Raw genomic sequence first — 24,099 nt, 5'->3', positions numbered from 1 at the left:
AACCTGTGCTTGGTAATAAGAGGCAGAGATAAACTTCACCTTGTATATTACCTGTGCAAGCATATATCCCAAGCTTTCTTTACTTTGTATTGTTTAATTGCTTGAAACATTGGCCTTATAAAAAAACCCCACCTTCTTAAGCCAAGACTACATTGCTCCTTTACACTTTGGAACTTAGGACCCAGCGAGCTGCAGTTTTGATTGGTCCATGGACAATAATACTATTGCTGTAAAGATGGAAGTCTCATTAATATGAACAGGATGACATTTCTCCTGAAACTCACAGTAACTGAAGGAGGGGAACAAACCCTTTAAAATAAGCTTACAGCTGTTTGCCATAATTTCCACGTGTGATATTTGCACAAAACTAGTCCAATGGTAGTACTTCAGAATACACAGTTCAGATAACAACTCTGTGTTGCATGAATTTATGACCCAAAAAAGACTGTAATGCTAACCAGACTACACATTTAGCTTTAGCCAGTTGTCCTAATAAAAAACAATTAAGTACTCTGAGCTGGTTTTTTGGACAGGGACAACAAGCAGGTGTACCAATCGTGGAAAACAAATGTTTCCTTAGGTGAAAGCTGACAGGTGGCTGAAATTTTAGGGCCTTCTTCCCTCTTCTCAAAGCTCCTATGAAATAGGGGTTAATACAAGCTCTGTGGGTATCATGGGAAGGACAAGAGCCTAAAACCGTTTTTCTTTACACTTAATTTATGTTCATTCTCCAGAAAATAGTGAAGTTCATAAAGTCTCCAGGAAAACTTAGTGCTATTACAGTTGACTAAAACTAATTTTTCATCCTTACAAAGCAAACTCTTCTCTCAGTTTTCGACGATACTGCTTCTTTGGTTTCATTGTGTTGAAATAAGCTAATTTTATAACGTCAGGCCACACTGCTGGACAAGGACTCCCGCAAATTCGGCTGTACCAAAAAGAAGGGAAAACAGGGATATGAGATCCAAAACCACAAGCAAGCACAGCTGTTACTTTATTCCTGCACATACAGTGAATACAAAAATAATTTTTAATTTTAATGTTCAGATTCTTTTAACTAAAATTTCTCTACTGTCCAATGCCCAATACCATTAAGTAACAGTGAATTGTTTACGAAAAGTAGTCAGCCTGCACAGACTAAACTTACCTTAAGAAGTCCACTGTTTCTGCCTCACCTCACCCCAGGCATCCTTCGCACAGATATTCTGAAAAAATTAACCAGCTATTGTCTGGACAGTACTCCAGGTATTTGACTTGTGAGACCTGACAGCCCAGGTTTAGAGTGCCAATTAACTTTTATGTCCTTAGCTCCCAACACCAGCAAAGATAGATATATGGCTGAAAAAACACTTTTCGCTGAGAAATAAGTTGACATTGAAGACATAAGGGAAAAAAGATATCTCAGTAAAGCCTAAGGGCAGAAGCAAGATCTGACCACTAGAAAACCCGTGTATGCTTTACTTCAGTGATGAGTTCTGTCTCAAGCCTACCTATCACCACAAATGGAGTTTCCCATAGTCTTATTTTGCTTCTCTTCCATCCCTGCCCATTTTGCCCACAGAAGGATGGCTAAGCACAGGCTGACTAATACCCCACTTCCGAGGAGAACAACTAAAGAGGCATTTTACTGTACACACAAGCTTTCAAACTCTGGTGCAGACAGTCATAAAAGGACACTTTGCAAAAAACATTCCCCTAGTTCACCCCTCCCATTTATTAGACTTAAACCTCATGATTAGTTATGCCCCAAATGCTATGCAAACCAGTCTGACTTTACGCTAGTTGGGGTATAAAACTTTCAGGAGGGGTAAGGAAAATAATAAATCTATCTTTTCCTACCAGAATTTACTTCAGCTCTGTCTTCGAACACTAAAGTTAGAAAGGCTAAATGTAGAATTGTTGACTGTAACATGATGGTGGTAGAGACATTGATAAAATTGATATATTACATTTTAACAGCCAAAACCACATAGCATCAGTGAAGAGAAAAAATGAGCCACAAACAGGAGGTTGCAGCAGGAGAATCGCAGAATTCTAGTTAGCTGTACCAGAGGTACAATACAAAGAGAAAAAACTTCAAATGACTGCACTGTGATGTGCTTCAATGCCATCTAGTGCTCAAAAGCAAAAATTTCCTAACTCACGAGTTCAGTTCTCCTTTCACTGAGAATGAGCACTAATATGCTTCTCTTCTCCTAAGAACTTCATTTTTCCAGGCCGGCTAATAACACATTACACAGAAACATACTACCGTTTAATCTGTTTTGAAAAATATCTCAACATATAACTTTGCAATATTTTTTAATAATTTATTTTTTAAAATAATGTTGACCATTTACTGTCCAGGTGTTGTTAAGTTCCATAGGACTCACCCTCTTTTCCCCTTGTTTTCAGGAAGAGGACCTCTCCTCACTTACAAAGTCAATTATGGTATCAGAATCAAGAGCAATTTTTGTTTGCTGAATAAAAGGGAAAAAAAGATGCTCTGGTTCCACTAAGTTATATACATATCATTCTGTGATTTATTGAGATCAAGGAAAGAAGCAGAATTTTTACCTCCATAAAGGGTCTGGCAGTTTTTAAGGGAATAGAAATATTCCCACAAAAATAATAAAGCCCAGGTGTGTATGTGGAATGCTTGAAACAAGAACTCAAGGCCAGTAGCATGCCAAGTACCTACTCCTCCCAAATCCCACTTGTCCTTATTATTGTCCATGTTTCCGTTCTGATTTGCTGCAAGGAAGCTGTAACAATTTTAAAAAATAACGGGCATTTTGACTACTCTCTCTTTACAACTTCAGTAATAGGCAACTCCAGCTGCTCTACACAAAAAACCTCTTTACTATTCAACTGTACATTGCTAGGACCACAGAATACTCACAAAAAACCGCTTCTCCACATCCTAGCAAAAGTCACTTGCTTTACATGCCCCTCAAAACTTATAACACCTCACTCAGTGATAATTGAGTACTTGTAAATGTTCGCAATGTGTTATCTCCAACTTTATTGCTTACAAAAGAAACCTGACAGTTTAAGGCACCTACTATGTGGTAGTACTTGCAAGTTACCTTATCAGTTCCAGTTGAGCAAGTTCTTGATTTGCTTGAAATATTGGCTTTTTTGTAAAAAGTTCACCCAGGATGCAGCTGTAAAACAGTTTTAGACAATTCCATCATTATGGCTTTCAATATAGATTGATAGAAACATTTAAGGGGGTTTTTTGGCTTGTTTTTATGCTTGCTGCACTTCTGTACCAAACTCTTACCCACAGCTCCAGACATCAATAGCTGGCGTGTATCTTTCTTCTCCAAGCAGAAGTTCAGGAGGCCGATACCACAGTGTAATAACTTTGTTGGTATATGGTCGGCTGTTGGGAGGAGGAAAAAGAGAAGACTATCATTTTACTACGATCTCTTTTCTGAAAAAGTGTACTTTGAGGACTTCATTTCTGTGGTAAATACTTGTTTAAAAACTTGTTAAAAAAACTTGTTTAAAAATAGTACAATCTTCCACTCCCTTTTTGTAATTTTAGTTCTGCAAAGCCTCAACTGCACAAAAGCAAACACAGCCATCTGACAAAGGCTATCAAAGGACACATTGAAGATACAAATAATAATCACATAGCCATCTCGATGCTTGGTGAATTCTATATCTCAATTATTATTTGGATAGCAACACTGTATATTTATTACATTGCTAGCCATCTCAGGAGAATGACTTGCTTGGATAAAACCGGCAATTTCTGGGCAGCTACCGATTATTAACATACAAAAAATAGGATCTCTACAAGCATTTTGAAAAGAAGGAAAAAGAAGTCACCTTCCCCTCCATAAGAAGGAGCAAAAGAGACAAAGACTTTTTCTTGAACAATATTCTTCAACAATTTTGATTCCAAAGCCTGGAATGCTTCCAACATCCTTCTATATTTCACTACATGTTTAATTCTCTACAGCTCTAACCAGGAGTTTTGGTCACTGGGAATAATCCTTTCCACCCTCACACTACAGCAAGTTATTTCCACTATCTTAGACACATATTTTTTTGTGGACAGGCCGAGATACAGCAACAACAGTTCAGAATGGAAGGCAGAAAACAGATTTTTGGTTTAGTTTCAACCAGGGTATCTTAAAAGCGATCCCCAAATTCTTTTACTTTTAATAATACACTCTTACCAACACTAGGTAACTCCAAATAGAAAGAAGAGTAGCATTAAGGGCAGAGTTTGAACAACCATAGCATAAAGTCTAACAAGCTGTTATAACATACTCAGCAGTACAGGTGTCACTTCTGCAAAATCACTCAAGTCTTTTTTTCATTAAGAAATTCCCCAATTAATTTTTAAAATGCGGTAAGTTTTCTGGAAACAATCCCATCATTTATCATATTTATCTCTGAAGCAAGCATTCCTCTATGAAATGTTTACATGATATGGACTTTCTCTACAGATGCACCACTCATATATATATTAGTATACAGTGCTTTTTATTTGAACAGATGTTTTCTTACACAATCTGTCATATCTCCTACTCCAAATATATTAAATCCACCAGAATAACATTTGAAGGAGCACAACTACAACAACTGATAGGAATTTACTTAAAATGAAATTTTTATTTTCTCCCCATTATGTTCATACTGAATTCAGTACCCTTTTGAAAAGTATATAGTTCTAAACAACACTAAAACAAATGTAAAACACATTAAAGCAGCAGCTATTATACACTTGTTGCTACACATTAATTACACCTGTTACTGCAGGTCAGAAATTACTCAAAAGGAAAATGAATGACAAAAGAATTGTCAAAAATCTACTAATGAGATTCTAAATACTCTCCCAAGCTCAATTGGCCATTCTATCAGCTAGCATAATGACATTTTAATCTTGGTTTCGTTTATATATAATGATGTAATAATGTTGCTGTTCGATGTATAGTAAAATCTGTTATTTGCACTATAAAGACACTGAACTTTTGATCGTTAAATCTTAGTGAACAGTTAGTTTTACAAGCAAAATTTAAATTAATTTTAAAACAGACAAAAGGCCCCACGGTAAGGCAGAGGAAAAAAACATTAGTTTGTTTGGTACATGTTAAAGTAAGAAGATAGGATGGCATTGATCCCTTTTGTTTTGAGTAGATCCAAACCAATGATTAACTACCCAGCAGCTGCTTAAGATTACTTACCCTGCTACTATACTCAACAATTTTCATAAATGCACTTAAGCACATGTTCCTGAAATAACAGCTCAGAAGACAGTGAAATCAATGCTATCAGGTTCAACAACAAGCCATGGAAAACAATAAACTCAACAAGTTACCATTATGGATATTATTTCCCAAATTAGGCACGCAGAAATCAAAGTAAGCTCAGGTAGCTAATATTCTCTGTATCCAACCACCTGTTTTACATACTAATGTAATGAACATTCAGCCTGATTTTGAAAATCCAGTTCTACATGACAAACACAGGACGTTACAATATAAATGCTGAAGTTCTTAATCATAAAAAACTGTGCACCTGTTTCCTGGAGTACAGGCATAACGAAGCCAAGAACAGAAGCACAAGTCACATGAAGTTTCAGAATGACTTTTATTTAAACTTTTATCTCTGTTTCCAGCAGATTCAAAAGCACTGACTGCCTAAGGAATACAAAGAGCCTCTTCAAACGTATGGTTAAATCTTACACAAAACTAATGCTTATCGAAAAGAAACTGTATATTAATTTGTGTCAGAAAAAAAAATCACTTTCCCTACATAAACTTTTCCTATGTATACCAACAGAAAGAATATACTTTAAGTTTACAGGACCAGAAACTATTAGTAAAAACCTAAATATTGATGCAACCTACTTAAAACTGCAACTCTTCGTTTTCAACCAATGTATGGCCACTCTCTACAGTTATTTATCCAGAACACTTGGAAAGGGATTACACTTGCACAAAGAGAGTTTTGAGTTTTGATGCAGCGTAAGACAACATGCACTTGTTTCCTAAGCAGTTACACGTAATACAGTACAACAAAATCTTCTCTACACAAAACAGTCTTCTGGCCTTTATACTACTTAGTTACGCAAAAAGATTAAACTTCTGAATGCTTTTACACAGCATAATTATAGCTTACCTTTCTTCAGAGTTGTACAGCCGAGCAAGCCCAAAATCTGCAAGCTTTATCTGCCCTCTGGTGGAAAAAGCAAAGAATTATTTAGCAGTTAACCCTGTTGGATTTTCTCCCCAAAAATCAGGTGAAGTTTGAGATTTTGAGACAACTGCAACCGATCTTCAAAACACTTTAATGAGGAGGGCAACACGTTGCAATCTATGTGTCTCTTCAGTGAACAAATACACTACTTACTGAATAGCAAAAACAAGTAAGCAAAATTAGGTATGTTCATCAAATGGCATCTACACCACTGGATGTTAGTCAAAATGTAGATAAATGCTGTAAAGTATTCATATCAGTAACTATTCTTTCTTCCTTTTTTGAGAATCTTTGAATCTCCTGACAACTACTCAGAATACCTCCTGTGACAACAAATCCCAGAAGCTGACTACCTGCTGTGTAAAGATACCTTTTTTTTTTTTTAGGGACAAAACCGCTGTTTTCTCATGCCTTACTGCTAGCATAAGCATTTGTACAACAAACAACTATCAGCAGTCATACTTCCTTCTAGGAAGCCATCGAAGTCCTGGTTCTGCTCTTGTAAAGTTTAAATACAGCCTTTAAATCAGGGTGACTGACCAGATAAGGGCTTCTATTTTTGCCAGCTGCCAGCTTGCTGAGTGACACAACCCCTAACCCCTTCCTGAATTTTCCCATATACGAGGGGAAGAGTGGAAGATACAGAGCTCTTGCCTGGCAGTTTCTACAGCTAAAAGGCACTGCTTAATAACCAGAAGCCCCCACCATCTCTGAAGTCTGGATGATTTAAACGGAATGCTATCTTGCAAGCTTCTCTAATACATGTTGGAATGTTACTCGGGGTTTTTGTTTTTCTGTACTTACAAGCTTTTAGAACTCCTGTCACTTTCAAATAGGTGCAAATGTCACTTTCAAATAAATTTTATCAAATTAGGGCAAGACTTGCTGATGTGTGTGAGAATGACCATTTTGTGATAAAATACACAGGTTTCTATTCCATTTCCCCCCTCAGTGCTACTTGTTGCAGTTTACACTTGGAGAACCCTCATAAACAAAGAAACATTCCCCTCAAATTTACATGCTTACTCCTCAGACAGCCTATTTACGGAAAGATCAATTCATTTTTGAGCATAGACATTCAAGTTGTGTATCTAAAAGATACAAAACCCACATGTTTGGTTTCAGGCTGTAACTGGTAACGGGATTTTAAAAACACTGTCTTAGAATTATTCAGATCTACTATCAACTTTTTCCAGTGGAAGATGGCTCAAAAAATATCTTAGGGGACAAAATTCTATCCCAGATGGGAGAGAGCACAGTACAACAGAGCGCTCCACCTCCACCATAACACGCTCTTTTCTCCACCATCAGGTTACACGCAGCTTCTGAGTTCCCAACTGTGCAGAGACAGGCCCAGCGCTGGAGGTTAGCAGGCAAGCAAGGTTACGTGTGTGGGCACAGTGAGTGATGTGGAGGCACGTGTACATCTGTTTAAGTGTCAGTATCATAATCTGGCAAGACTGTGGTGAGATCCAGAGCTGAAAATAGTCTAATGCTAGTACGTTATAGGAAAAAAAAGGAGGGGGAAATGAAAAATTTAATTTGGAGAAATCTGGGACAAAATGAGGGTGCTACCAAAAGAGACCCTGATCCAATTAGCCCAGTATTTCTCCTCCAACAGCAGCAGAGGATTTTTAGGGAAAACATGCGAACCTGCTCACTTTGGGGACTGTCTTCCTTGTACTTAACCACCACACACAATCACTGTGTTAGGGATGCTAAAACAGGTATTCCTGTCTATTCCCTTTAGCAGGTGTTACTGATCCTCCCCAGGAATGTGTCTCATCTTTTTGAATCTCCTGACAACTACTCAGACTATCTCCTGTGACAACAAATCCCAGAAGCTGACTGTGTAAAGATACCTTTTTTTGCTGTTATAAAACTCACTTTCAGTTGCTCCCTGGTTTTAGTACTGCTGGATTTGATGAACAATAGTTCCGTACTGAAGTTACCTGCTATCTTCACACAGGCATTTTATTTGCTGCTGTTGCACACTGAACAAAAGCATGTTTACTGGTATGATTTATAATTGCAAGTGGTTAAAGAAGTAAGAAACAAATTCTTCTCCCCATTCAATTACGGCTATAGCTGCAAGCCAAAGCATGCTTGATATGCCTGATCAAATATTCTTTTGTGTTATCCTGACTGATAAAGGGAAGGACCTCAGAATTATGTTGCAAAGAACCAGCCTAGCCACACTTCATCTTGAAATGACAAGGCAAAAAGAATACACACCAAACGTTTACGTCCTAAAATTCCGTTTTAATATATTTGAACTCAGATAATTACTCCCATACTCTGACCTAAAAGAGTCAAGTTTTAATCCTGCTGTTTTAACACAGGTAAGTTTAACCAACAATTGCAGGATCCAGTGTTTAAGCAGTAACATTACCAGATTAGTATTTTACAATTGATTTTGAAGGAACCAGGTAATCTAAAAAGAAAAAAAAGTTTTGTTAATGACTTCAAGCAGGTAAACTGTGAAGACTAAAAGAAAAATTTAGAAATGTTGTTAACATACAATTTTTTACATTCTTTAAGTAATACCCATACCTATTATTTAGTAGAATATTCGAACATTTGATATCTCTGTGCAAAAAGTTCTTCTTATGGCAATAGGCCAAGCCCTCCATCAGCTGTCTCATAAAAGATTTAATATGATTTTCATTAAAATGAACCAAACCAGATTCCAGCAGTCCCATCAAGTCATGGTCCATATATTCAAATACCAGGTAAAAAGCACCTAGAAAAAGAAAGGGAAAGGGTAGGACAAAGAGACAGAAACTGATATAACAGCAGTCCAAAGTATTGCTGCTCTCTACTTTTGAGAGCTGGAAATATTTTTCACAAAACTGTTCACATTTTCTGCTATATTTATATCTGTACCTTATGGCCTGTAATAGAAATTAAATACAGCGCAGTAAAATGTTTTTCATAAAATTGCTGTTCCATGTAAGCAATTACACTAGTCAAGTGTTTGTGAAAACCAATATAATGCTACCACATGGCACTTTAATCTGGATGGACATGTACTCTCCCTTGCGCTCTCAATCTCCATCCATTTTATTTAAAGAAAAATTAACTGGGTTAATATTTTCTATATGAGGTTTGGGGAGAAAGTAGAAACAAAGTATGTACAGCATTAGTTCATCTGTCACGATGTAGTGACTGATTTTTTAAAGCTTTCCGTGTGGAATTGGGTCAGTAGTAAGCCTGCTCTTCTCAGACTAAATATACCTGTAAGACAAGATGAAATGAGAAAGCAGAACTAACCTACAGCTCTGCAAAGACAGAGTTCATATTACAAGTTGCCACATACATACATTAAGTGTAACAGAATTGGGTCTTATCTCACATTAGCCTGTGCAATTCCACAAATAAAGCTATTAAAGCCAAGGGTCTTTGAGAGATAGATAACAAAGTATTCTTAAAAAGGGAAAGTGCCGAGTGCTTCAGAAGCAGCCATAACTGATCTCCAGCACAACCACTCCCCGTACAATCTACTCTGTAGTATTCAGTTCTTCCCCTTCTTCTTAACTCTGGGGCAGAGAAGACAGTGCAGTCCCTGCAGAGCACTGGTGGCAATGCACAAACCACATTCCCATGGGTCTGTCTGCCTGCCATTTTCAAAAGCCTTCCCCAAAGAGATTTCAAAGCCACCACTCTAAAGTACAAATAGCTTCTGCCCAACAAGAACTCATTACAGGTTCTAGTTCCTAAATAAGAAGTTTCAACTCAGAAGCCAGTGAAAATCTTAACAGCTATAATCAGTCAGCTTTGCCAGAATGTACACACACAGACACTGCCAAATGCTAATGAACTGACTTGCTTCCTTGCACAGTGGCTGAAAATGGAAGCAAATGCTAAATGCATTTGCTATCTAACAAACAGAAAAAAGATCACTCATACAAGTTAAGTGCTAAACTTGTAACAAAAATCAGCATAGAGCAGCTAAACCACAGGCCACTGCACAAGTTCACTGTTTTTAGTTCACGTCCTTTTGTCTTGCTGTATATTACACAGAGGAAGTGAAATACTGATCATAAAAGATCCCTGTCGGTGTGTACAGAGGAGGTAGAACAGGAGGTAAATCAAGCAGGTACAACCCGATCCGGCCACTTCAAAAGGAAAGAAGGCAGTATTAATAGCCATAAAGAACCAAAAGTCTGCTCTGTTACTACATGTGTAACCCAGTTCACCAATGCAGCTCACCAGTTCTGCATGGTAAAAGGACAGAGGCACCTAATCTGTGTCTTTTAAAACAAGATAGCTGCAACCTGGTGTTAGGTCTACTTCACTGGCACCTGCTGAATTATGAACCACAACATATTTTAAAATGCCTTGGAATAAACCACCTGATATTAAATGCTGCAGTACCAGAATACTCTAGATATGCCCTTTAGAGGATGTCAGCTCATCAAAAATGAATACCAATGGTCTTGGTATCTTCTTGCTCTGGAATACAAAGGAAAGGTAACTGTCTCAGCAGCAGGCTGCGCTCTGTGTACATAGCAAGGAGAAACACTAGGAAGGGTCAGTGGGATTGCAGACCTGTTTAGTGAGAGCTGCTGAACACAGCCTTCTTGTACATTGTAGGCAAAACAGGCTCCACGCCTTGAGCAATTTCCTGTTCTGACACTAGCTCCCTGGATTTCTCAATCACAATTGGTACCTCATGCAAGAAGGAAAGCTGACAATGGAGACAACTCATAAATCAGAGTAGTACCTGAGAGATGGCATCTGATTATTTATATTCTCTGCAACTCTCATTAAGAAACATACACTACAGCAGTAAAAACACTAAATGTTCTTTCCATAGCACAGCAAGAGCAAATGCATGGATCCATTACATTTATGCATTACTACCTATACACTACCTACATGTTATGCAACGTTAGAATTTGTTTTAACAAGAACTGTTAAAGCTGAATCTTATTCATTAGATATGAGAAATTATTAAAATTAGTCTACTAGCTTCAGCACTCTAACCATTAAAACATGATTTTCAGTGTTATTCAAACCGTATTTGGAAGTGACTGTAGCTGCAAAAAAGTTATCAAGCAAACTGAAGTGAAACTTCCATTAGTTCATTTCTAGACAAACGTGGTGCCCTTTTCTGATAGAGTTCTCCAGTTTTGGTGAATAAAACAGTTATGTTATTCCACTTGATTATTTCAAATCTCCTTTGCATTTCATCAGTACCTGATCCTTCATAACAGGGGAAGAAGCTATAGATAATTCAAGAAGAAGAAAACAGTCACGGAAGACTTCAGAAGTGAACTATGCATAGGCAGAAGTCTGCTAACTACAGCACAGTGAGTTCAAGTTTACAGCATCCTTTAGTTCAATCAAAACAAATGCCACAGAAATATTTCTTTCTCAAAAAGGAAAACATAACAGAAAAAATAATTGTTCTTTTGAACACCAAGACATCTCATAACTTGCAGGTTATGTTTTAAAATGATCCTATATTTCATACTACCTTTGCCCAATATCCACATTTCCAGACGCAGTGTCATAAAAATACCCAAAGCTCTGTTACAGTAAAATGGATGCAATTCAAACAAACCCAGAATTACTCATTTGACTTCAAAGTTACTCACTGCTGTTATGTTAAAATGACCTGCACTTCCCAATACCTAAGTACCTGTGGTGGGGTGGGAGGCAACCTACAGTCCATGTCCACACAGCTGAACAAAGCACTAACAGGGGGTTATGTCTTGGGTGCCCCACTTCCTTTTCTAATACCATGCCGCTCATCTCCATCCTTTCATCTACTGAGATAGTAAGAAACTGTAATGTCGCTACCTGTTGATGGAGCGAACAGTGCTAATATTGCCTACTTGTGAATATGGGATAAGAGATAGCAGCTGAATGTATTAGGGCGGCACACAATAAATAAAGGAGATTCACATGGATGGAAACAATCCTTACCTTACTCTTTTTGTTTGTACTTAGAAAATTTAATCTTTTTGACCATTTTGCTAATTAAAATTAGTAAGGGTCAGAAAGTGAGATATCAGTTTAGATTAATTAAAGGATTAACACATCTCCTCCTCCTGTTCATGTATTTCAAGTCATGGAGCTCTAACAGTAGCAGTTTTCTTAACCAAAACACAAAATAAACTGGGGTATAATACTGTAAAGCTATGCATACAAAATGGGTAACAACAAAACATGGCACTGATGACCTGTAAATGACAAAGGATTTTCTAAGGGGCCAAAAAAACCCCTAACAAAACATACTTTGCATTTTTGTGAAACAGGCAGGGTCTGGATTTTTTTGAACTGTCATCAAATCACACAGATCCAACAAAGCAGCACATCAAGTTATGTATTTGTTCCCAAAGTAAGACTCAAGTGCTTTGGCGTGGGCAGGGTTGTGGCGGGGAGGGAGCAGCAGGGTAGAATGATCCAAAAGCCCACACATGACAGCTTTTAAGGAAGTATTTTCCAAATGTAATTTCATAGGGAAGGTGTTTGGGTTTTCTCAAAACACCTGATTAGATATAGATCAGAAGAACCCAGACGCCAGAAGTGCCTTATTATGTAAAAATTTTAATTCAATCCTTGTATAAATGTTTTACAATAGTATCCTGAAATACAGAAATGCTGAAAAAAACAACAAACAAACAAAAAAAGACCACTGTCTCATTCAGTGCATGGTATGTACAATGCCGAGTTGTTGAACAGGTTCAACAACTGCAGAACTGTTCTGTACTGACTGTTCAAAATGAGACTCCATCAGATTTTCATTTCACTAACAAGACTCCTCAGTTTCTTCTACACAATACATAGAATTCCCCCTTGTTTGATTAAAGATAATTGGACTATATTTACTCTTCCATTTCCTTAACACTTCTCTTACAGTACTCATGGTACACTATATTCCATGACAGATTTAAACAGAAATTTAGCAGATCCTGAAAACTAAGGAAATTGTCTAGCAATTCCTTTAAGTTCCCTATATTTAAATTGCTTAGACCCTTAACTGACAGTAATTCTTTTCTTTGTACTCCTGTTTTACAAACTTATTTCCTAATTTGCAAAACACCAAATAAAGGCACAGCAACTGAATTAATCACATTAAGACTAAAGAAAACATCACTGCTATACTCATTTTTTCATTTAGATATCACAAAACTTACTGTTTAAGATAAATTTAGTCTATTCAAACCAGAACTTTTCCTTTGTATTTTTTCCACATTTTCATTCAATATTAAGTTTTTACTTGATGACAGTGTTATTCTCCCATTGCAAGTTCATTTGCATTCTCCCCTTGGAACAAATCAAAACCAAACTCCACGTACACGGAAACATTTTCTTAAAGGGCAAGGGCATACAGAAGCACTGGGAGTAAATACTGTCCTTGTTTCATCACATACTACACGGAAATCAGAAACCAAACAAAAAACTTAAAAGCAGAGGAAAAGTAAACCAAACATATCAGAAATCTTTGATAAATAATCAGGGATTATTCTCATTTTGCCGTAACATGGATCAAGTTGAAAAGCTGTCCAGTTAGGTCTGCATTCATTCCAGACCAGAGTCCATACAGCACACACAAATGGGAAGCACCACTCAAACAGTCACACTATTCCCGATAACTTAGCTGGAGCATGAAAACTATTTGGTAAGAAGTCTGCATCAGCTATTCAGCAGTAGCAAGGCTGCTCATTAGAGGCTTCTGAAATTCAGCTCGGTTTGGTTTTACTCCACTTCCCAGGAAACCCAGATAAAGCTATAGCTACGATACAAGTAGAGAAGGAATGCTGTAATGAAGTACTCTAACGACTACATGATCGCTGTCACAGACTCCTTCTGAACCACTGGCTTTCAGACAAAGTGACAGCTGTGAGAAAGTAACCTGCTAGTCATACAAGGTACCAGAGCCAGTGCTCTTTTGACATGTGTACTACAGCACTGTGGATATCCACACCAACTTCATGCCTAAAAACGCTTGTTAGTTTGTACTGCAGATCAGTTCAAAATTTCATCTAAAGTAAACTTTGATCTTAAAAAGAATTACAGAAACACACACACAATCTACGCACCACAGATAACCCCCACAAAGAAAACACCAAACTGCAATGTTAACCGTATCTTTTTTTATTAGTCTCCCATGCAGTTTTACATCTTCCTTTGGGTTTGCAATTAAAAATGCCTCTTCCAGCCAAAAGGAGGAGGTACACCCACTGCAACAAAAGCTAAGTCAGACACTCTCCACGTGTTTAGTAAAAAGAGATCATAGCAGTCCCATAGCTAGACTGCAGAGCGCTTGCAAATAGCTTCTAGCTGATAAAGAGACAGCTGAGAACTGAAGGAACATCTCAGGTGACCCAAGGCAAAAAGAGAGATACCCAAGTCATAAAAATGACAGACCCACTGAGAAAACAGACAAGAGCTGACAAAAACCAAAGGACCTTTTTTCCAAAAATTCACTTTATAACTGACGAAGTGGCTCAACTAGCTTAGCTTATGAGGTGTACAGACTTAACTAGAGCTAGGAAATAACTCTTTGGTTTCAGCTTCAGTTTTAAATCTTGTTTTCTTCAATTACTATTGCATAGGAAAGGTCACACAAACTTTCTCAGACAAGGAAAAAAAAAAAAGGTAAGAGAAGATGAAAAGGTTCCACAAAGTACATTCCTCTTCAATTCCAGATTCAGACTCTGCTCCAAAAGGACATGAACTGAAGTTCATGAACATAAACTCCAATTAATTTGAACTACCATCAAGCAACGAGAAAAGGAGAAGTAAAGGAAAGTTTAGTTGCCAGCACACTTGGTCATAAGCACCAACAGTGCCAGGCTGGTTCTACTGCTGTTGAAGACTGACACCCACAATTGCTCCTGCACTAGTTCTCTAGATGAAAAAGTTTTCAATGAAAATAACTAGCGTTCTGAAATTTTTGGAAAATATTGAATGGAAACTATAGCTCATTGGTGCTATGAAGTCAAATGAGGCTTTACGTCCTGACAGAAGCATAGGAGGTTTTAAAAAAAACTATCTACAGAACATACTGTTAAGTCAGCTGTTACGCAGACACACAAGACAGAATACAAATTAGGAGTCATGTGTTTCCATCCCTAAGCTAGTGTGGTCACTTATCTCCCTCTGAATGATACATAGGGGAGAAAAGCCTACATGAGAAACATACAAAATGGATACTTCCTTCTCACCACACCCAACATACACCTTCTACCTGACAGGACTGTGCCTCAGAATCAAGATGTTACGTTACCAATTAACAATCAGTAATGCTGTTCTCCAGCTTTATCATCACGCATGTCTCACGCATAACAAAGATCACAAAGTTAAAAACTTTACATCTTCAGTATGGCAGACCCTATCACCCACTCAGTCGAGGATGTGACCAACCTACACAAACATCTGTGCAGTCTGATGTGCTGTATTTCCACTGATGGAAACAAAAACACTTCAACGTTTGTAACACACTGGTCCAAAGTGTTACATTTCTTTTCCTAATGTTGGTCTAGAAAGCCTAAAACCAATCCTACCTATTAAAACGCTTCCTTTTGTCAAACTTACACCCCAAGCTGACCAGGATAAGACACAAATATACTTCTATTTTCTTTAGAAGTAAAATCCTGTTGAAAATATTGAAACAAATCAGATAATCCTATGTCTTCCAAACAAAGAGTATGTCACTTAAAAAGATGTAACACAGCTCAAAGTATCAAGACAAAGTTGTACATGTCAAGCCATTGCTGGTTTGCAAGTCAGCGTTACTATCTCAAAAAGCAACCTTAAAACAAGTACTGCACAAAGCATGCCCAGCATCTACATAATTGCCAGAAAACTAAATTTACTTCATTTTAAACTACTGATAACCAACAAAAAAATGAAAACAAAAAAACCAAAAAAACAACCAAAAAAACAAAAACCACAAAACCACACCTTAACCAAAATAAGAGGAATAGGTCAGGATATGACAGTCAGCCTTAGACTCAAAGTTTACTCATATTAACTAGAGGAAAATGTGTTGGCAGAAACATTCTCATTATCTGCTTTTACAAATGGGATATCAGCAGGGTTTTTAGGAGTTTTATTCCAAAATGAAGATAAGCATGTAACACATATTAAGCACAAGCATGTTCATCGGAGGGCAAAACACTTTGCTTTTACTGTAAGCTCTGCCTGAGCAAGACATCACTACCACTTTTATAATGGCTCCTTCTTAAGCCAAGCAGCCTACTTTTGTGTTTGCAATGGTCCACTGTGAAAATGACCAAACTTCCTCCCACTTGCGTGTGTTCCCTGCACAGACTACAACTTGGCCACAACATCTCAGCTATAAATCCCCATCTCACAATAGACTACTCATTAGAGAAATACAGAATGCAGTGCCTGAAAAAAAAACAACCTTCAGTCTTTTCACAGACAAATCGTAATAGCACAGTCTCATTGTCATGCTAATGATTTCAAGAGACTATCAGAAACTAGTTTTATTCTAGCATCTCTAGAGAAGCCCCTTCCCTTGCAAATTTTTTGAAAACGTAATCATTTTAATAAGCTGTTAAATAAGAATGAGAAATTAAATTGAAAGCAATATCAAAAGCACAAATACAGACTTGGACAAAAAAACCCACATTTGAAATTAATGAGACATACAGTTTGAAGTACACCAAAAAAATTTACAACTCAATCCTAGACATGGCACCAAACAGAAAGGGAGAAAATTAATTAATGAATCATTAAGTATTAAGTCAAAGCTCAGTGTGGTCTCATTAGCCAAGTAGGTTAGACCTAATTAAAACTCAGTACAAGATTCACATGAAAAGCCTAAACTGACTGTTGAAGACTGTCAGGATTCAGAGTGGGTGCTGACCACTGAACCTGCACATACCTAGAGAAACTCTTTTGCTAGATGCTTCCTACTATTAAACACAACAAAAATATCATCAGTGCTGTATACCCTTCAAGGTATTATACTTGTTAAAGATGTGAGGAAAAAACCTCAAACTACTTCCTGCTTAATTTTCACAGCCATCTTCTGACTTACAATGTCACCTTGTGTTTCTGTGGCTATACAGTACATATGGAATCTTCCACTCCACTGATACTGGGCGTGCTGTACAGAATCTCAGGGAGGGAGAACAGGGAAGAACCACAAGTACAACACTCCAGACACTCTCCTCAGCCAAACCATGTATCAAATTGCCTACAGGACACTAAAATACTCCAAAATGGCAGGTTTATAAGACTTGGACCTAAAGGGAAATGGCCTCCAAAGACAAAGTGACCACTGCAGTATCAAAAGTACCACTCTCAGTAATAGAAACAAGCCAGACTTAACACTGAAGGAACCAAAAAGTGAAAGTCTGCATGCCTTCCATTTGGGGAAAAACATCATCACTACACAAATCTTGCTTTTCATTCTTCTCATTTATCCTCCTAGCTTTTAAGACACACGTGCCCAATTATGAAAAAAACTAATGCACAATTCAAATAAAACCAAGGCGTAAGATGGAAAACATCTCTTCAGCATTGAGCCTACAATACTCTAAATGATGAGAGAATACTATGAGGAAAACAAAAGACTAAAAATGCTCACAATTAAGAGCTTCCTATTGTTGCTGGCCTCCCTAATCCACGAGTGTCAAAGAATCAAACATCTGTTCTCCTCCAGCAGAACCGGAATGAAGTAGTAACTTTTTTTATCCCATCTTTGCAAAATCTTTGCAAAAAAGTTTCCATGAGCAAAAGGCATAGCTGGGTTAAAGGACTTCTATTAGTAATTAAATGAAAATCCCTTGTCAACCATCATGATTTGCAAACATACTTTTGAATGAAGCTTAACTTCAGATCCAGCATAGCAGACTACCACTGTGTTAAGAAGAGGATCAGAAAGAGCTACCTCCATGTTAGCATACATACCTTTGTCCTTCTTGAAGTCCAAAGCATCTTCCTTATCTGTCACTATTTCCTTCATGTTGATAATGCTTTGGTGATTAAGCTGTCTAAGAATCTTAATCTCCCGAATAGCTGTAATTGGAAACCCTTCCTTTTCATTATCCAGACGTACCTTCTTTAGTGCCACCATTTCCCCTAAGTGACAATTAAAATAAAAAACATTGATCAGCAACCAAAGTATGGGATTTAGTGTTGGGTTTGTTCTTTTGTTTATAAAACCTTTCCTATTTTTTACTATTTCTGAATGGACTGAACAGTTAACATTTTGATGCTTGCACCAAACACTATGCTGAACAGAAACAGAATTAACCATTGCTGGGAAACTATCACATGGAGAAGCAAAATTATAAATGGGAATTTTCAGCTACCCACTGTCTTCTTCCTCCTGCGTAACTCACCTGTGTCCTGATGTTCTACCCCAGGCCTGTCAATAAACCCCCATATCATATAAGAGTGATTACCAACAGCAGCTTTAGAGATAGAGGCCTTTATCTGGATTTATTACTACATCAGGTCAGAATGCACGTATCTAGCAGAAGTACTACACAGTTCAAGAAACCAGGCAGATGTCTGAAGAGTTTTCGAATTCATCAGTATACCTCCTACAAGCAGAATTGTCACTCCCTTGTTTACAGTGAGCAGAAACACTCATTATTTTACTGCAGGCTTGGCTGGATGAAGCTGGATTCTGCAAAATGGCAGAAGCATGATCTACTCATGGTGGAGGATAATCTAAAGACTGTATGGCAACTCAACCATTTTATGCGTGGAAGTTTACTGCTGTGTCTGGGAAGTTTATGAACAGCACAGACACCTTTGTTAGCTCTAAAAAGGACTTACCCTACACCAGTGTATATGATATGAACACAACAGATCACACTCCAGTATGACACAACATCCATTTGCTTTGAAAGCCCATCGCACAGCTTGTTATAAGGTATCTCAAAGGCCATAATGCCAATCTTTGCACAGGATTTGAATCCAAAGCTAATGGAAGGTTTACTATAACTGTATGGACCCATTCAATACAGACAGCAGCAACTTCTGCTGGAGGTTAAGAAATTACTGCTGCACACAAAAAACTTGAAGCTTGCCAAAGAGGCAATATGGTTATGACAGGATTAAAAAGTTACATACGCAGAGAACAGAATCCCAGGACAGCAGGAAGAAGCTGCTAACAATGCTTAACAATGCTTTCCAAGGTAAAAAGTAAAATCTGTGACATTTGAACTGAAGTTTGCAAACCGAGACAAGCATAGGTAAAGAATAAAGAAGGAATTATAATTACACTGCTCTTTCTTCTGGAGATCAGAAAGAAGGAACTGGGGCTGGTATGTGATCCTACATGATTCAGTTACTGCTGAAGCAGACAGTTATCCAGCATTCAAAGCACGTACAAATAAACCAAAAGGGCAAGCAGTTACAAAAAGAACTACTAATCAAATTTCAATGCATTATCTATTTAGAGGCAGTTACAACATTCTTACATACCATTGTAGTGACTGCTTGCTCATTTGACCAGTAGTTTAACATGAAATTTAAAAATTATGTTACTGTTGTAAAGTCAAGTCATACTGCAAGAAAAATACCCAATACACAGCATTTAAGGCTGCGCTGCAGAGAGGCGGATTCTCTTCCTACGATCAGCTAGTGACTACTGCAGTATGAAGAAGGAAAATGGCTAAATCTCACACATAACTTCTTTCACCCTTCCATCCCTTTACAAACTTTGTTATTCTTTGTCAACCTATCTCAGGTGCCATTTTGTTGCCCCAGAGTATTTATACTCTCTTCTACACTAGCTCAATTGTGTACAGAGTGCAAAACTCAAGAAATAAAAGCTAGAAATTAGGGCTGTTTAGCTTGCTTTTAGCCACAACTTTACAGATAAATGATTTTCCAAGGCAGCAAAAGATAATTTCTGATTCAGACAAATGCTAGATTTAAAACTGAACAAACCAATAACTAAAAACTTCCCAAATATTAGACAGCAGAATATCACTACCTTTACTCAATATAAAAACAGACCAAAACCAAACAAAATATCCTGTTCACTCTAGAATTGCAGGATTACACTTACTTTTTTCAACTTACCTGTATCTTTATCTCTGGCTTTGTAAACCTGGCCGTAAGTGCCTTCACCAATAATACCAATGATATCAAATTTATCCACACAGCGCTTTCCCCAGTCTATTTCTTTTTCTTTTGTTTCACCATGTCGTGGTCCACATATTCTAGAAAACAAGCATTTCTAAGAACACAGCTAATATATCTAAGGATTGTCTTAACTTTGTAAAACCCCCTCAACACTAAGAATTTATGAGACATTATTAGATAACTGGCTTACTACCATTAAGTGACAATAAACCATGCAGTTTGATTTAAGCCTTATTAATATTAAAAAAGTCTTCAAAAAGCAGAATTCTTTTGAAAACAATATACTTTGAAGAAACTATTATCATTTCTACTTGCTTGATAGGCTTTAAAAAGAGAGTCTCAAACATACTTTGGTCTTCTCTTGCTGTGTAACTGAACTGCTGGTTTCTTTTCTTCAGGACTTTTGGACAAGTCAGCTCCTCCAGGCAACTCTGGCGGAAGCGGCAAATCTGCAAGCAGATGGCGAAGTTTCTTCTCTGCTTCCTTAACTGACTTCACTGAAAGATTCTCTCGCAAACTATTAAAAAAGACACAAGTTTGCTAGTAAGTAGAAGACAGTAGACTGCTATTAACATACATAAAGAAAAACCTACTGGAATTATGTTTTTAAAACACATTCTAGGCTGTTGACGCATTAACGTGTGAAATCTCCACTCTTAGAATTTGCAGAATTTTGATTTCTGCTCTACAAATGGCTCACAAATAGCTCTCTGGAAAATGCTCAGATAACTACCAAAATTCTACAGAAAATATGACATCAGATCTTTCTAGTGAAAGCTAAGGTTAAATAACACAGCAAGCCTTACAAGGCTGGACTTCTCCTGCCACATAAGCTTCTTCCCAAGCCTATGTCCTAGGCTATTAAGAATATTTAGAGCTCAGGTGCTGCCAGATGCAAGACATGTAGTGGTAAAATCTGTACTCTCACTGACTACTCATATAAAAGAGAAGATTATACTATATTCAGTTCCCTGTAAAATTGGTCTCCAGAGATAATGAGTGTTGCGGTTACAGTAACACTGCTAGGCATTACAAGGCAGTCCACACCACCTCATTTACAGATTCCGATCTCACACATTTTCTGAAACACGTTTCTAGTGATCAGCATGCAAATCAAGGGACAAAAAAAAAAAAAACACACACACAAAAAAAAAAAAACCACTGATGAAAAAAAGCCTAAATTTTTTTCTGTCATGGGTTACTGATACCTGACCATTTTTAATTATCAACCATAATTATATCACAGATCCTGACAAGTCAATCTCTGCCTTGAGAAAAATCCCCCAAACACAGGTATAGCAATGTATTCCTTTAACAATTACTACATGCAGTAACTCTAGAGATGCTCTTCCCATTCTAATGGGGAAATTCTGAAAAAATTATACTTGCTGCAGGATTTCTTTTTAAACACATGGTTCCATTTCACCAGAATTTCCTTTAGTTTAGCTAGGTTTGTGCAGCTACTGCATATCCAGCATTTTTTGAAGCCACAGCTATCTCTGAGCTTTATATAATTACATACCTGTTTCTCCCCTACAGGACTCTCAGAGTATTCACACTTGGCAAATTTCAAACTTTCTCACTTTTTCTGCAACTTCTTACCTGCTTAGTTTCATAGACAAAGCAGGAACTTCTGTAAATGGAAAGATCTCGCTACCTTCTCTCATACAGAATGCATCTATTCTTTCTTACATTAATTGCAATTAGCATTCTTTATACATTTAAATAAAGCATTCCAGTGTTTTGCGTATGTCTGTGTTTCCCCATGAAAACAGAACACCTGAATGTCTCCTACCACTTCTCAAGATGCTGCTGCCTGACTTAAGAGAAGCACCTCAAGGAAGCATATACTGCTCATATCAAAAATATAACTGTTAACATGCTATAAAGAATAAACCACCATTTGCACAGTGCATGTAATAATAATAATGGTAAAGATTTTTTATTATTATTTTTCAGGAAAAATAAACATTTTCTATTACAAATACATTATTTGTATTTTTCTAAAAATGTCACCCCCAAGCTTTCAGTATTAGTAAAAGTACAATATGAGATGTTCTGAAGCAGATTATAAAAGTGGTACATGAAAACAGAGGCAGCCAAGAGCAGCCTTTTTTCCAGGTCTGTTAAATCATATGTCATTGACCACCGCAACAGTTTTCCCTTTCAGCTAACCTACACAGTGGTTTTGCAACACTGCTGTTCCTTTAGGTAGTTTATTTGTGGGTTTATCAGACTCTTACTGAACTTCACAACTGACGTGACATTAGGAACCAGCCAGTTCTTCATAGCATCAAACTCTCTTTGTTGGCACAATTTCCCCGCAGCAACTCTGAACCCAAGGTAAATAAATATCTTTGCCCTCCTCCCTCCTAAAAAACACTGGTAATTTTTCTTTGATGTCTTAAGCTTTATCACAACTTGTAATTGCAACCATTCTGATCTGAAGTTTATAACATCCTATAGGCAAAACCAAGCAAAGCATAAATGGCATTCTATTCCTTGTCATTAATGTTTCTAATGCGGCTGTTTGCAAACATGAGGCTTTTATTCTTGGAAGAATGAGCTCAGTGCTGACAGAACTGTAGCTTAACTGCAGCTTAACTCCTCTGTGCAGTTTAACTGTACTGCAAACAGTACATTAAAAAATACTAATAATGAGAAGCAATTAGCCAGCTTTAAGATGAAAATCTCAATTCATATTACTGCAATTTACACTGCAATACTAGTTGCATATTTACACTAGTTAGCTTAGTTTTTAGTTAAAACAGTAAATCTTGCTGTACCTAACAATGTCAGAAAACCCGTTTACCTAGAAGGGATGGCTTTGTCATAACTTTAAAGGCAACCACACATTTGCCACACAGATGTAATTCTGAACAACTAAAACAATATTTGCTAGAGTGCTGAAGGACAAGAAACAAGATTTCTCTTTTATTACTGAAAAAAATAAATATCTAATACCTTGTTAGGTTGTATGTATTTGCCAAGGACTCCCGTGCATTCTAACGTTTAACCTCACATTAAATTACTAGCAAACACAAGAGAAGTATTTACACCTCTGGTTATAATTACTTTTATTGATCAACGACTTTAACACTATAGACTTCCCAAAGAACAAGAGAAGACAGGCCAGTTTCACAGATATGGAATAGAAACAAGTACTTCATAAGGTTTTGAATTTTTCTTTTCGTTTGATTTTTTACAAAAATATTCCACACAAATTACTTATTACTTCCATGCTATGAAATTTTGTTTTACTTGTTGTAAGTTTATTTCTTGTATCTTGTGAGAGGCATGTAACACCACGAGTATAAAAAAAAAAATAACTTTTCTCAATTTCATGACCAAACCAAAAGAAAAACAACAAATTACAGCTCAACAGCACAATATTCCAACCCAAATCACAGCACGTATTCTCTGTTACGACTATGAAGAGACTTAATTTAGCCTCAACTCAGATGACACTTGGAATTAAGACATGAATTTCTTCACTACAGACCAATTTTTACACTTCAGAAGTTAAAATAAATTACAAGCCATGAACCTCACTTGTTATATATAGTCAAAATAATACTGATCTCCGAAATAAATTACACTAAAATAACACACAGCTATAAAAACGATGACTTTCCAAAGGGGAGGGAATCTTTACCTCAAACCCCAGCTAATTAAAGAATTTTCACATATCACTACTGAATTCAACTTTTCCCTGGAAACATGTACATGTTTGCACTGAACTTGAAATCCTGAAGCCTTGATTATATCCTTGCATTAGACCCAAAGCTATTATGTACCAGCAATTTT

The 24,099-nt window shown here is 37.1% G+C and overlaps 1 protein-coding gene across 6 annotated transcripts in view; it reads right to left on the bottom strand.

Moving 5' to 3' along the window:
* The window catches only part of CDK13 (cyclin dependent kinase 13), a 49,236-nt gene that overhangs the window by 12,548 nt on the left and 12,589 nt on the right, over positions 1–24,099 (bottom strand). For all 6 annotated transcript variants that reach the window (XM_056338873.1, XM_056338876.1, XM_056338877.1 and 3 more), the window contains exons 3-10: positions 20,642–20,809; positions 20,230–20,369; positions 18,100–18,270; positions 8,752–8,941; positions 6,121–6,177; positions 3,266–3,367; positions 3,069–3,146; positions 812–928 (exon numbers count right to left, since the gene is read on the bottom strand). In XM_056338873.1, the coding sequence (XP_056194848.1) occupies positions 812–928; positions 3,069–3,146; positions 3,266–3,367; positions 6,121–6,177; positions 8,752–8,941; positions 18,100–18,270; positions 20,230–20,369; positions 20,642–20,809 (1,023 nt within the window). The remainder of the gene's footprint in view (positions 1–811; positions 929–3,068; positions 3,147–3,265; positions 3,368–6,120; positions 6,178–8,751; positions 8,942–18,099; positions 18,271–20,229; positions 20,370–20,641; positions 20,810–24,099) is intronic.

The sequence above is a fragment of the Falco biarmicus genome, chromosome 4 (genome assembly GCF_023638135.1).
Source record: "Falco biarmicus isolate bFalBia1 chromosome 4, bFalBia1.pri, whole genome shotgun sequence".
NCBI lineage: Eukaryota > Metazoa > Chordata > Aves > Falconiformes > Falconidae > Falco > Falco biarmicus.
The sequence above is the reverse complement of the archived record's forward strand: the minus strand, read 5'-3'. Positions and strand labels throughout refer to the sequence as shown.